Below are 14,562 nucleotides of genomic sequence, written 5' to 3' on the forward strand. Positions count from 1 at the left end.
GCAGTCCTGCAAAAGTGAAAGCGGAAAAGACCGCGACTTCTGGTGTGCGGGCTGTAGAAACAACAGAGTGTGCCGACTCTTTCCTACAAACAACGTCTTGGTCGCGCCCCCACCTTCAGACGTTGGCTCATCATCAGCGCCTCGCCCGGCCCAGCCTGTATCATCGACGGAAGAAGACCCGGGGCGCGCTCTCGACGTCGAGGTTGCTGAGGAGACGTATACGGGAGAGACTATTACACGATGGGCAGCAGTGAAACGTACTCGTAGTAAAAGTCTCAACGATACGAGTATATATACTCCTGGTGAAGAGCTTATCGTTGACCAGAGCAAGAAAGCAACTGAACGAACGACGACGCGCGGGAGAGAACGAAGAGAGGAGACCGGCGCGGTCGCGGAGGAGCGAGCGAGGGACGCGAAGCGCATCGCCACGACACGGTCTACTACTAGAGCTACTCGCACACGCACCCGCCGCGCCGTCGCCGACTGAGCGTGGCGCGGTGAAAAAAACAAACGCCGCGCCGCGCCGCGCACCGTCGCCTCGCGACTACGCCCCCTCTCCTACCTCCGCAGCTACTATCCACTGCAGGACATCCTTGTGCCCCCTCATTCGGGCTAGGGATTCGCATAGCTCCGGATTCCACGGACAGCCGTTCGCTCGCGCCCACTGAAACACCTCCAGTTGGCCGTGAAGCGCGGCGCTGCGGCAAGTTCCCTCGTCCCACGGACAGCCGTTCGCTCGCGCCCACTGCAACACCTCCAGGTGGCCGCCACCCGCGGCATCGCGGCAAGTCTCCTTGTCACACGGAGCGCCGTTCGCTCGCGCCCACTGCAGCACCTCCAGGTGGCCTCGAAGCGCGGCGTAGGCGCAAGTGTCCTCGTCCCACGGAGCGCCGTTCGCGCGCGCCCACTGCAACACCTCCAGGTGGCCGCCAAGCGCGGCACTGTGGCAAGTACCCTCGTTCCACGGAGCGCCGTTCGCGCGCGCCCACTGCAGTACCGCCAGGTGGCCGCCTTCCGCGGCATCGCGGCAAGTCTCCTCGTCCCACGGACAGTCGTTCGCTCGCAACCACCGCAGCACCTCCATGTGGCCGCCAAACGCGGCATCGGCGAAAGTCTTCTCACCCCATGGAGCGCCGTTCGCCCGCGCCCACTGCAGCATCTCCAGGTGGCCGCCTGCCGCGGCGCTGGCGCAAACCTCCATGTGGTCGCCTTCCGCGGTGTCTAACACAACGTGGGCGTCAGCCACTTCGACCCACGGGCATCCTCGTTCCTTCGCCCACTTCGCGACATCCACGTTCCCACCCCTCGCGATGCACGTGAACGTCTTCTCGTACCACGGGCACCCTCGCTCCTTCGCCCACGCCAGCCTGCTGATCGACCCAACGAAGTTAGGAACCCTCGCGAGCTCTCTCCTCACCGCCGCGACGTCCCTCACGTCTCCGACTGGCGAATCGAAGACGACGTCGCGCATCTTTCGGTTCACCGTCGCGAGCACCGCGAGGTCGCCGCCGTCGAGCCGCGGGAGCACGTTCCCGACGAAGACGTCGCGCGCGTCCGCGGCGAGCCGCTCCAGGAGTGGTTCGCGCGCGGCTTCGCGCTCTTCGAGACCGCGAGCGGCGTCCTGTAGCGCGAGCAAACGCGTCGTCGTCGTCATGAGCTCCTCCTCGAGCGACGTAGGATCCTCGACGCGCGCGCGCTTGCGCCCCGCCGACGGCGACGCCCCGACCGCGCGCGGCGCGACCGCGGCGTTCGCAGCCTTCAACCAGCTCACCTCCGCCGTGAGCGCGTCGCACTTCGCCTTCAGCGCGTCGATCCGCGCGACGACCGCGTCGTCCAACGATCTGACGGCGTCTCCTCCCGCGGTCGCGCCATCGCGCGCGACGCGCGCGCTCCTTCCGCGCCTCGGAGGCGCCATCTTGTCGGGACGATGCACGCGCGACGCGAAGCACCCGCGGACGACGACGACGACGACGCGACGGGCGCTGCGGTGCGGTGCGCGACGGACAGAACGAGAAGACGAAGAATGCGGGGCGGTTTTGGTTTTTTCGAATGAGGCGGATGAATCGCGGCGGGTGAAAACATTCTTGAAGGGAGTTGAAAGGTAAATTGTTTGTTGAAACCGGGAGAACAGAAGTTTCATCGGCTCGGCAAATTTTGAACCATCTTCAAGAGCCAAATAAGAAATCAAATTCAAGTTGGCCTTCAGTTCCCAAGGGGCGATGAGCAACTGAATTCAAAGTAAATGACACTTTGACCTCAGCATGAACCGGAGTAACGCACTCTATGTTTGTATTGTTCAAAACTGTAGCGGCCACAGATATTGTGCCAAAGAGGCAGCATAGAGAGCTTGAAAAGTCATTGAAGTATGAACCATGAACAGAAACAAGAAGACCGCCAAAACCATCTGCAATGTCGGGGGACAGATGATTTATTCGAGGATTCTGCATAAAATGTAGTTCTCGGCCAATAAGCTTTTTGGTTCTCCAACTCGAGTTGATAATCAAGAGGGTCTCACTCAACTTTAGGGGTGAAACTTGCAATACGTTTGCTTCCTGATTTATATACTGAACTTCACCACTGTCGAACCTGAGCTTACTGAAGCCGCCGCCTATTGTCCCTGAACCAGACATGGAGTCAAATAGCTCGCAGCGTGCCAAGGTAGAGGATACTGCAATGATGTCACTGGCGTGTCCACCGAATACGCAACTTATTGAAGACTGGAGAGAGTCATCTATAAAAATGCGTAGATTTTTACCTGTAATTGTGAGGAGAGCACCGCCATATACTGGTACCCATATTGGATCCACCGTATTTAACTCAGCTGGAGTATTATATTTAAAGCTGACAGAATCAAAGACTCCATCGCTATGGTGAAGTGGCGTTTCGAACAGCGTCACAGTTGCAAAAGAAAATCGCATGATATCTGAGTAAGTCCAGGTTTTACACGAATGCAAATGAGCTGTCGTCTCAAAAGCAACGCTTTGCACGGTCAAACCATGCTCCGAAACCATATTCACACATCGAAGAAACGAGCTGACGGCATTCGCAGGTGAAAAGATCTTTGACACAACCGATGAATTCGGTATTGTTGCGAACACCTGCGGTTCAAAATTTTGGCCAATATTTTTCATCTGTCCATTGTATGGAAGATGCAGCGATACAGTGAACGTTCGCCGTGACGGTTTACCTGGTTGAGCCAAATGCCCTTCGCGAGCAGGAGAAATGCAGAACCCATCTCTACGAGTCTCATCTGCTCGGCGAAAAAGTGAAATGGGTCCGATGGTGCCGAACATACAGGCTAACTGTACCCGTGCCAAAATTTCATAGTACCTATTTTTGGTTTGCCATGAGACACTGATCACAGAACCACCATCACGATGATAATCAAGAGGTATTGTTGCCACTACAAACAGAGGCTCTGGTAGAACACTTATCTTGATAGCACGACTCTTGGAATTTGCGCCAGCAGAATTCAATTGTACCGAGGACAAAAACCAAGGTGTGCTCGTGTCATAAGTAGCCCTCCCAGAATATCTAGAAGATTCGTTTTGAAAGGCTGGCAACTCGCAACTTGCAACTGCAGATGATATCACGCGTGCGGGAGTAAGAAAAGCTGGTAAGATTTCACTTGCTTCACTTACATTTCGGTATGTCTTCAATGGGGCATATCTGCAAAATAAGAAACTACCCGATCCCCTTCGAAAGCCACCATTGGAAACTCCCCGAGATGGGTTTGATACAGTATTCGGCTCGATGCTGGCTACTAACCAGATGGCCCCGCCACCAATGTCCCCGCAAATTGACCCTCCAACAGCTGAAATAATGAAAGAAGCAGCACTGTAGTCCGTTAACAAGGAATGCTGAATAGTACGAGTATTGAATCTACTGTTTTTGTTGCTGGCGACGTTGGGCAACATAACATTTGTCAACACGAACCCTCTTTCCATCACGGAGGTGGAACTGCCCAGAGGATATAATTTATATGAGACCAACCGCTCAAAAGAGAACACGGAGACATTGTAAGACATGACAAAATGTGGAGGAAGTGCACCCCACGTGATTTCAAAAAGTTGGGCCATGTGTTTAAGCTCAAACTCGAAGTTCAAAACATCAGTTTGACTGAAATAGCTCATAAAAAGTTGACTGTCAATAAACTCAAGTTCGCTCAGCAGCCTGTGCGTCGACAAAAGAGCAGACATGCTGATATGCCAACATGGTTCGCAGGACACAACAAATATACAACGATTCAGTAATACTGAAGAAATATGCACAAGGTGATGCACAGATCTCGACAAGTGATAAAATCCATGTCCAGATTCTTTATTTTGTTTAGCCGGAGAAATACAACTAGGACGAGGTGATGTCCTTGAGGACACAAATACAGTGTCGAACTTACATCGAATCTCTGAAACATGTGGGTTCCCGTGGCCCCCGCCCCGATAGTCTTTTACCAGAACATGGCTGATATTTGAGATCAAAACTGAACTCATATCAAACGTTGACCTGCCTTCTTCGATGTCCGTGGGCCGATGTTTCCGTCCAGAACTACCAGTGGGGAACCACTTTGAATCTGTGTCAACAGTGGGCAGAATGTATTGAAAACGGAAGGATGATGATACTTCGTAACCGGCGAGAGACACATCCACCAGTTGGTTTTGTGAGGTTATGGTGTGAGGAAGAGCAGCCGGTGCCTCACATACTGCCATTGTGGAAGAAATGACATAACCACTTATTATTGAGCTGGTGACACCGAACATGCACCTGGTGGCATCTCCCATGCGGGCTGCAGAAGCCCCCGAATCTCCACTGCGACTTGCAATATTACCGTGGGCGAGGCTACTAAAATGACTGCCACGAAGGGTAACCAGAGCACCGCCGGTGGTAAAACACGATGGTGGAACCAGTGATGAAATACTTGAAGCAGAGGTGAACAGGACTCGCCAACCAGAATTGCTGCTGACTAAAGTATCAGAATGATGCACCTCAACAGTCATAAATCCTGCCTGCGAGAGAATAGGTGCGAGACAGCGAACCGCATCTCCGTGTGTTCTTGGATCCCTGCTGTCGAAAAAGTTTGCATGTTTATATTTTTCTCCGAATTTGCAAAATGTGTTTAGCACTGAGGCATAGTCGCCACGCAAATCAACTCCGTCTAGGATAACCGAAGTGATGCCAGAAAGACCGACTTGGTATGGATCTATCATCCGTACCTGGGCTCTTGCTCTGAACACAAGTACAGAGAAGTGATCGATGTTTAAATAAGCTTTGCGAGAAGAAAAAAAAGAGCCTGGAACTGCTCTCCACTCGTTGGTCTGCTCGTCAGGCGTGCGTAAAATTATTTTCTCTTGATTTCCCATTCGAGTTGGCTGGTTTTTATCCAAAGTAACAATTACAATAACATGATTGATGAAACGTAGTCTGTGAGGTACGATTGAGAATCGTTTTTCTATCATATCCATTTTGACACAACTATATTCAGAATTATACTTGAGGCAGGTAACACCTGAGGGCTCGTGATACTCTGTCGCAACACTGACTACTGCAGGGCTCTCAAGAGCACCGGGACCAACAATCACAGTGCCTGTGTCTGATTCCCCGATGACAGCGCCATCGATGCTCACTACTTGCTGCTGTATGGACTTCACTGGAACAACAAAGTTCACTTGTGAAGTGCCAATAGTGAGCTCAAAGCCATGCCTGTCTCTCGTATTTGTTAAATTTGATTCCGTCTGGTTCAACAATATGACATTTGCTTCAGCAAGGCGAACTCGGAATGTTGCATAACCAAATATTTGGACAGATAACTGCCCTGAAAAAACGTGTCTATATCCCCGCCAGGTGGAATTTGCTGTTGGCAGTAAAATTGGAGGAAACGTTGAGTAACCTCCATACACTGCTGGTTCTGAGACGCTGATGACCCCATGCTTGTACCAATCTATTGCAGAGACATCGTTTACGACGGTAGCAAAATCCATTCGCACATGTCGACCCTCGATGCAAGAATTATCGTCAACAGTTGCAAAAGGGGAGTAATTCACGAACGTATCTTGGGTGCAGCCAGCTCCTGCAGGGCGAACAACCTCTATGTGCCGTCTTTCCTCGTCTTCACTCGTGTAGTTAAGGTACGTAAATGTCGTTCCCTGCCCAGGGGCATCTATCATAGTTGCAGCTAGTGCACCATTGAGCTCAACTGTGGATATTGTCATCAAAAGCAAAATAAATAATTACACCATCAGATGAAGGATGCAGATCGCTTCAGATATTTCCTACTTGAGTAAACTGCTTGAGGCCAGGTCACAAAGTTCAGTATATGCACGTCATCATCATCAAATCCACCTCGAACCAAATTAAAAGCCAGTTCATCACCATAAAACATGCCTGGTCCCTCAATCTGATATCTCCCCAAACCTGCAACTGACTTTATTTCAATTTGAACTTGTGTACCTGCGATGCAAGAATCATCATCGAAAAGAGCCCATGCGTCAAAATTCACGGATGATGAGTCCGTGCACCCATTTCAAAGGGACAAAAGTAACATTTTACTATTTTCAAAGGGGAATCGAAATAACCCGAAAAAAACGGACACCGAATTGCGAGATCAATAACGGAATGTCATGAAAAGGAATTTGATATTGGTTGAGATAAAAGGACCATGCCACCACCACTAAGCACTACGTTTTCTGCTCGTTCATCTTCAGCCGAATATCCTGTCCACGCAACATAGGTCCGGTTCACATTTCCATGGTGTTTATCACTATGGTCCTCATAAACTTCAACTTGTAGTGAACCTCTAAAGTGGAAGAAATATTCAGAAGAAGCATATGCACACATGATAACATGGTGGCTCTCTTCAGCATAGGATAGAGTACCATGTGCATGGGTGGTTTCGTTGTTAGGAGGACCGTTTACACTGTAATAGCCGTAGTTGTCAAGGCCTGTATCTTTCAAGTTATATGCAGCTTTGAATCCTGTATCTGAAAACATCTTCGGGTCAAAAGCGAGCAACCTGATATGAAGTTGTGACGGAAGTTCACGATTGACTCGACGCACGGCATGGTTACCAGTGTCCGCGACGTATGCAACTGCCCCACCTGAATTGGGCAATACCGCAACGCCGCTAGGGGTATCAAACATACATCCAGGCCCAAGCTCATCAACGTATCCAGAAGTCGAGTTATAAGAACCAGCATATGGAAATGTTGCCAAAGATTCACCTGGCGACCCTGTTACGTTCCCACCAATTATAATACGCCGAATGCGATGTGAGCGCACTTCGGTTACTAATAGGGCAGGGCGACCAGGAATTAATTCGCTACTACCCGAACCTCCCACATTCAATGGCTCCAGATAAAAAGCTATTCCGTAAGGCTGGTTGAAGCGTGCACCTAGTTGAGATCCCGGAAGAACTTCGCCCGAGTATGCACCATCCGAGTCCAATGTTCCGCCACCCTGTGGAGGTAATTCTGATCCAGCAATTGAAGTAACTGCCAGTGTTGTAAGCGTAACAGCTCTTATGCGGTTATTGCGACGGTCAGCTATGTACAGAACTGTCTCATCTGTGTTCAAAGTCATGTGACTTGGGGAGTTGAACCTGGCAGACAAACCACTTGAATCGGAAAAGCCAGCATGTCCGGCGCCATTTAAAACTGTTTCGACGACACCATTTGGACGTATAATGCGTATACGACTATCACCATCACTTACAAATAGATCTTTTGTCAGAGTACGAAACGCTAGCCCCAAGGGTTTGCTTATATATGCTTGAATTGCAACTTGAGCATCGCGATAGTCAGATATACCGGCACCAGCATAAGTTGTTACAACATCATTTTCTTCATTGATGAGGCGTATTCTATGATTGTTCGTATCAGCTACATACACCACACCAGAAGAAGTAACAACAACTGACTGTGGATTATTGAACTCAGCTTCTAGAAGACTGCCATCCAAAAATCCAGCTGTTCCTGAACCGGCCAATACTGTGACAACACCGCCAGATTTTATTTGCCTGATTCGATTATTCCCGGAATCTGCCACAAAGATTGCACCATTTCCATCGAGGGCAATTCCTGCAGGATACCGCATATATGTCAGTTGATTTCTGCCAACCTGTTGGAGGTTAGTATTGATACTTTAGTGAGACTCGATGTGAGCGACTGTCATGAGGAGCGTTCACCAAGGGAGAAAATGATCCAAACAGAGGACATCTGAATACTTACTCTGAAACCAGGAGTTCCCGATCCAGCGACGCTCGTGACATCTCCTGATAAAAGCAACGCGTGAAGACAACAGCTCGCGTCAGTGAATTTGTAAGTTTAGAAAGAAAGGATGAAACTGAGGTAAGTCATTGAGAAATCTCCGGTGAATAAACCTTGAGGTTGGCACTGGAGCACATAAGCAATGCATGTAGACACTCCTCGAGACAACATCAACGTGCAAGTGAACCACAGTGCCAGCGTTGTTTGACGTGGTAACATCATGGTGACGTATCGGACACTTATCAACTAAGTTCAGGAAGGCCTTCCAACAAGAAATTATACGCGCAGACCCTTGGACAGCGGATCGAAACGGACATTACAAGTGATGGGTAACACGATGATACAATACTGTGCCTAATACGTAGCAAGCCAGCCATGTCATAAAGTGGCGCAGAAAACAAGATATACTTCCGTAAGGAAGTAAAAGTTGTTTCAACTTACTTTGAAAGTACAGTACTGTACACGTACTTTCGTACGATTTGTACTTTCGTACTTTCGAAAGTACTTTCGTACTTTCGTACGAAAGTACTTTCGTACAAAGTACTTTCGTACTTCCGTACGTGTACGTGTACACGTGTACAGCTGTACAGTGTACACCGTATACGAGTATAAACAACTTATGGAATATCTACCGAAGGTATCTTGTATCTCCGAAGATATTCTATCTGCGTGCTCGTCGGGCCTACTGTACACAACTACACATAGGGTTTTTCACATACAGTATTGTATTTTATTTCCGGAAGTACGTGTACTGTACGTGTACAACTACATGTACCTTCGTACAACTTACAATAGATTGGACTTTCATAAACAACTTAGCCCTACAACTTTATTTATTAGAGTCGAAATTTTAGAAAGATAAATACAGTAGTGTACTCTACGTGTACGTGTACAAGTACCTAGCTAGGGCAGTCCTAGTAGGCAGGGCTACTATGGGCTATCAATTCGCAACATTGTACTCCTTCGTCAGTACAGAAGTACAGTACAGTACGTGTACAGTACAGACTTTCGTAACATGTCTCGCAATGAGCGATCGCGAGAAGACAAGGGCCAGGTTCGAGAAACAAATGCACTGGCATCGCGAGTGTGCAGAAAAGAACGAGTGGGATCTGTGCCAGGTCTGGGGTGTACTGATTCCAAGTGATCACTGGGAGTGTCGGTTTCCGTGAGTCACAAAGCAGGAATGAGACTGTGACGAAACTTGACAAGACAGTTCGGAAGCACAACGTTTTACATTCTGAAATACTACAGTACCGTACCTATCTAGCTAGATAGAATACCTAAAGAAATTGTAGCCATAGTGTTGCGACGCGTGCGTGGTATCGACGCTGTCGTAGATCGCGTACCCAACTAGGCAGGGTAATTCGTCATAGCGAGAGTGGTTCTAGGACTACTCGATTAGCCGAGGCTGATCGAGGTCGCGATCCAGACAAATAGGACCGCTCCGTCGTTGTAACAAACAGTTTTCCTTCGCACCTTCCTGTCTCACGCCGCCTGCTGTACGCCGCCGTGTGAGCTGGGATCGCAAGGAACTACGCGCTCTACGCTCTTGCTTCATCACACTCCCAGCACTCCCTCTGCATCACCTCTTGATGCACTCTGGAGTGTCCCAGCACCCTTTCAGAGTCTCTCTGATATTCTCGACTCCTTTCGACACTTCCCAGGAGTCTTATCCTCACGCGACGTCTCGGCGCTCAGTGGCTCCGCAGTCGACCGCATAAAGATCTTCAGGCTCGACAGGACGAGTCACAACACATAGATTGATGTGCTGTACGTGCACTGTACGTGTACAGCTGTACACGTACACGTAGTCCTCTACGTAATTCTAAGAAAACCACCTAAAAAACGTACTCGTGACTAAAAGCACGCGAAAACAATTACGCGCGAGCACCCGCGCGCGAAACCTGTCTCCTCCGCGCGCGATGTACGTCTGCGCGCGAAACTTTGCACGATTACAGTTATAAGGCATGCGCACAATGCTACGCCGGGATTTTTTGACTTTCGCGCGCGTCGCGAAGAAATCGTAGATCTTGCCCGAAATCGCGATTCGCGACGTTCGCGTACCCCTCTCGCGGCAGAGAGCATGAACGCAAAATCCCCGGCGTAGGAAGTTCGGCGTTGATGCCTGGAACGCGATGGTGCAAAAGACAAATCCGTCGCGATCGCATTCGAGGAAGGAGATAGGTTTCGCGCGCGGGTGCCCGTGCGTACACTTTTGTACCTTCGTACGTGTTTTTAACACGAGAACGTTTTTTAGCTGGTTTTTTTCGAATTACGTACAGTAGTTGTACAGTACTGTAGAGGACTGACTACCTTGAAAGAGGGCTCTATCTACGCGTACACGTACTGTACGTGTACACGTGTAGATAGCTAGAGATAAAGTGCTCTATCTAGCAGCTAGATACCAAGGTACTTTCGTACTTTCGTACGAAAGTACTTTCGTACGAAAGTACTTCCGTACTTCCGTATCTATTTCCATATTGTTGTTATTAGCCCTACGTGTACGTGTACTGTAGTACACGTAAGTTGTTACTCGTGCGTGTAGGGATCGATAATATCCACGGAAGAACGGAGTACGGAAGTACGTGTACTGTACACGTACCGGAAGTACTTTCGTACTTTCGTACATAAAATAGTCTAGAAAAGTAGCCTACCTCGACACAGGTACTTGTGCAACTGTGTTGATCGCAGCACAGAGAAATATGAAGCGTTCAGCAGCTTCTGCGGTTGCTCAGAAAGCATCAGCTGATGATGCACTCCGTAAACAAGATGCCTTGACATATCTCAGGGAACTGAAAGAAAGACTGAAGGACAGGAAGGACACCTACGACGAATTTCTTGAGATCATGAAAGAATTCAAGTCACAGAGGTAGGTATATAGGTATCGAGAAAATATCGAACTTTCAAAATATTAGAATGTCACCGCGAGTTTCTTAGTCACGATGAATTTCGCATGCCCCCCCCCCTTTCGACCCCATCAATGAATACAGAATCGATACCGAAGGCGTAATAAAACGCGTCAAAACAATTTTCAAGGGACACAGAGATCTAATTCTTGGTTTCAACCAGTTTTTGCCAAAGGTACGTGAAATCTACTGCCCGGAAAATTCCATCTACGCCTTCTCTGAGGTCTGATAGCAATTAAGCGAGTTCTGGTGGTTTTCACCAAAGTGTGCAACCCTTCTATCTTCTGAAGACTTTTTTTTGCCGAGACGAGGTTTTAGAGCCAAGCTTTTTCACTATACCATACCCAGAAACCCCATGTGTATCACGTATTCTTCTCTTATTCGCAAATATCCGTTACAGGGACACGAGATCCGTATCGAAGATGTAGAACGTGAGGAACGCGAGGAAGTGGTATGAAGTGCAGCTCACCTTTCTCTAATAGCGAGTTCAAGTTCTCTATCATACTGACTTGAAGTTCACACTCTCTACAGGAGCGTGTTAAGGCTGAAACTAATGGTACTCAATCTGCCAGACCTCAAGTTGAATTTGTCCATGCAATAAGCTATGTTAACAAGATAAAGACCCGTTTTGCTAACGATGAGCGTGTTTACAAAGCTTTTCTTGAGATCTTGAATATGTACCGCAAGAACTTGAAAAGTATCAGTCAGGTGTATGACGAGGTTGCAGCCTTATTTAAATCTCACACTGATTTGCTGGAGGAATTCACGTACTTTCTCCCTGATGTTGACAATCCCGCTGCCAGAAAGAAAACAGGGTTAACTAAAGGGTTTCGAGGCAAAGGAGGCCAACAAGGCACGCTTAAGAAAAAAGTCAAAGGCGAGCAAAACGAGAATTCCTTTGATGCCCCATTCGGATCCGGAATAGACCGATACAACACGGCCGCGTCACTTGCGAAGGAACTAGCTTTCTTCGAAAAAGTGAAAACACGTCTGCGAAGCCGTGAATCATACGGTGAGCTTATAAAATGCTTAAATATTTTTAACTCCGAGGTGATTTCCAAGATGGAACTGGAAGCACTAGTCTGGGACATCCTGGGCTCTTACCCTGATCTTCATTCTGGCTTCAATGATTTCTTGACAAGATGCGAAAGCACAGATTTTGACCTGAGTGAGAGTGTCAGGGGTAAGGATGGCAAGCTGGGCAATTCGAAAGATACGCAGAAGATCAGTGCAAGGGAAAAATTTCTTTTGCGTCCGATCTCTGAGCTTGACCTTTCTGCTTGTGAGCGATGTGGGCCATCATATCGTCTTTTGCCCAAGAATTTTCCGAAGGCTTCTGCATCTGCTCGCAGTCCTCTCTGCCAAGAACATTTAAATGATAATTGGGTCAGTGTCACATCGGGTTCTGAGGACTACAGTTTCAAGGCCATGCGTAAAAACCAGTATGAAGAGGCACTTTTCCGATGCGAGGATGATAGATTCGAACTTGACATGGTCTTGGAAACTACGGAAGTGACTGTGGATGCACTTCAAGCCATCTTTGAAAAAATTAATCGCATGACTGCTGAGGAAGCGTCCCACTACCGCATACCAGAGGGGTTCTTGACGCCAATTCACCTTCGTACCATTGAGCGTGTCTACGGCATCGGCACCGACCACGGACAAGACATTCGTCGAATGATTCTTGACTATCCCGTGGTCACTATCCCTATGGTGTTGAGTCGTTTGAAGCAGAAGGATTTGGAATGGAGAAAAGTTAAGGAAGAGGTGACCCCTATTTGGGTTGACGTGTATGAGAAGAACTATAACAAATCTCTGGACCACCGTTCCTTCTATTTTAAACAAACTGACAAGAAGGCTCTCAGCGTCAAGGGCATGACGAATGAAATTAAGGAGGTTAGTGATAAACGGAAAAATAGCGATGATCATGGCAACATTAGAGAGCTGAGAGGCCACGCTCTGTCTCCTGATCTTACTTTTCACTATGCTGACCGCAAAGTCCACGACGATATTTACGCCGTGCTCAAGTTCAGCACGAATGAGATGATGAGCACTGAACATGCGGATCGAATCATGAAAATGTGGCGCGATTTCATTGAACCTTTTTTCGGAATAAATCGTGTCGATGGAGAGTACTTTGATGACTCAGCTGAGCAAGCTTCAATATTTGTTAGCAAATTTAATGGAGAGGATGTCGAGTGCAGCGAGGAGAATGACCAGGCTGAGGAAGAGAATCCCGAAAACGTTACGAACCACACTGGATTAAATGAGATATTGTCTAATTTCCCCGATGTAGATGCTGATGTCAAGCCAGGGGATCCGCAGTTTGTCGTTTTTGCAAAAGAGGCAGAATTTCAAATTCTAAGTGATGACCGTACAGGGGAGCGAGACTTGTCTGACCGCACTCTCAGCAAAGACATGCCAGTCGCACAGGACATTTCCGAGGCTGGCGATGGGTTTGAAATGAGCAATGATGGAGAGGAACGGATATATGCTGCATGCAAGCCGCTCGCTTGCAGCGCACAAGTCACAAGTGCAGAGTCTGTTGGCAGTGACACATATGTTGACTCTTTTGCTAAGCTAAGCGACAGATTATTTTACGGGCACGATGGCTACTATATGTTATTCAGATTGCACCAGCATCTCTATGATCGCCTCTCCACTGCCCGCGCATCTGCTGTGAGCATGTCCACACACTTTGGGCAGAAAGTTGGCCCTGAAGAGGAGCGTGCTGCCAAAGAGCGTGAAATCCATGATGACTTCCTGCGCCTGTTATTTAAGCTGCTGAATGGTACAGCCGACGCTTCGAATTTCGAAGATGACTGCCGCACTCTCCTTGGTGCGAACTCCTATGTCTTATTTACCCTTGATAAACTTGTATACAAGATAGTCAAGCAGGTCCAAAATCTCTTCACTGATGAGATGGCTTCAAAGCTTCTCGATTTATCTGAATATGAAAGTGCGCGGAGCACTCCGTTTATCGAAGCTATCTACCATGCTAACGCCAGTGTACTGTTGCTTGATGAAGCGTGTTTCCGTATCGGCTCATCGAAAGATGGGGAAGTACTCACCATTAAATTAATGGAATTCGGCTTGGAAAAGGCAGAAGTTCCAGCAGGGACGATGGAAGCACACTTCCACGAGTATCTCGAAGACTTCTTGCAGACTATCGTGGTTGCCGGAGAGGGTAATACGACTAACCGACTGAGGCTAGATCGCACGGAACAACCAGATATATTTCTTGCACGAAGTAAAGTAGCAGCAGGACACGATTTGGATGGCCACACTTCCCATGGTCCTGCGAAAGAACGTCCATATCGAGTCAGTGTGTTCAATTCGCTGGAGTGCAAAATCGCCTGTAACAACTCTAAAGTATCGTACGTCCTTGACACTGAGGA

General features: G+C 48.4%; 4 protein-coding genes across 4 annotated transcripts in view; 1 reads left to right on the forward strand and 3 right to left on the reverse strand.

The window, feature by feature from the left end:
- Positions 1-415: 415 nt before the first annotated feature.
- On the reverse strand, positions 416-1,654 carry MICPUCDRAFT_64401 (uncharacterized protein; the record flags this gene model as incomplete). The annotated part of the gene is made up of 1 exon (XM_003056334.1): positions 416-1,654. The coding sequence occupies one exon, from the start codon at positions 1,652-1,654 to the stop codon at positions 545-547; it is 1,110 nt and encodes a 369-aa protein (XP_003056380.1). The 3' UTR covers positions 416-544.
- A 511-nt stretch (positions 1,655-2,165) lies between these two features.
- Positions 2,166-6,206, reverse strand: MICPUCDRAFT_55333 (uncharacterized protein; the record flags this gene model as incomplete). The annotated part of the gene is made up of 1 exon (XM_003056335.1): positions 2,166-6,206. The coding sequence occupies one exon, from the start codon at positions 6,204-6,206 to the stop codon at positions 2,166-2,168; it is 4,041 nt and encodes a 1,346-aa protein (XP_003056381.1).
- Positions 6,207-6,612: 406 nt separating this feature from the next.
- On the reverse strand, positions 6,613-8,085 carry MICPUCDRAFT_55334 (uncharacterized protein; the record flags this gene model as incomplete). The annotated part of the gene is made up of 1 exon (XM_003056336.1): positions 6,613-8,085. One exon carries the CDS (start codon positions 8,083-8,085, stop codon positions 6,613-6,615), a length of 1,473 nt encoding a protein of 490 aa, XP_003056382.1.
- A 2,861-nt stretch (positions 8,086-10,946) lies between these two features.
- Positions 10,947-14,562, forward strand: part of MICPUCDRAFT_70276 (uncharacterized protein) — a 4,858-nt gene continuing 1,242 nt past the window's right edge. The window contains exons 1-4 of the mRNA XM_003055950.1: positions 10,947-11,127; positions 11,249-11,387; positions 11,565-11,615; positions 11,696-14,351. Of these exons, the coding sequence (XP_003055996.1) occupies positions 10,961-11,127; positions 11,249-11,387; positions 11,565-11,615; positions 11,696-14,351 (3,013 nt within the window). The 5' untranslated portion in view covers positions 10,947-10,960. The remainder of the gene's footprint in view (positions 11,128-11,248; positions 11,388-11,564; positions 11,616-11,695; positions 14,352-14,562) is intronic.

The sequence above is a fragment of the Micromonas pusilla genome (genome assembly GCF_000151265.4).
Source record: "Micromonas pusilla CCMP1545 genomic scaffold MICPUCscaffold_2, whole genome shotgun sequence".
Taxonomy (NCBI): Eukaryota; Viridiplantae; Chlorophyta; class Mamiellophyceae; order Mamiellales; family Mamiellaceae; genus Micromonas; species Micromonas pusilla.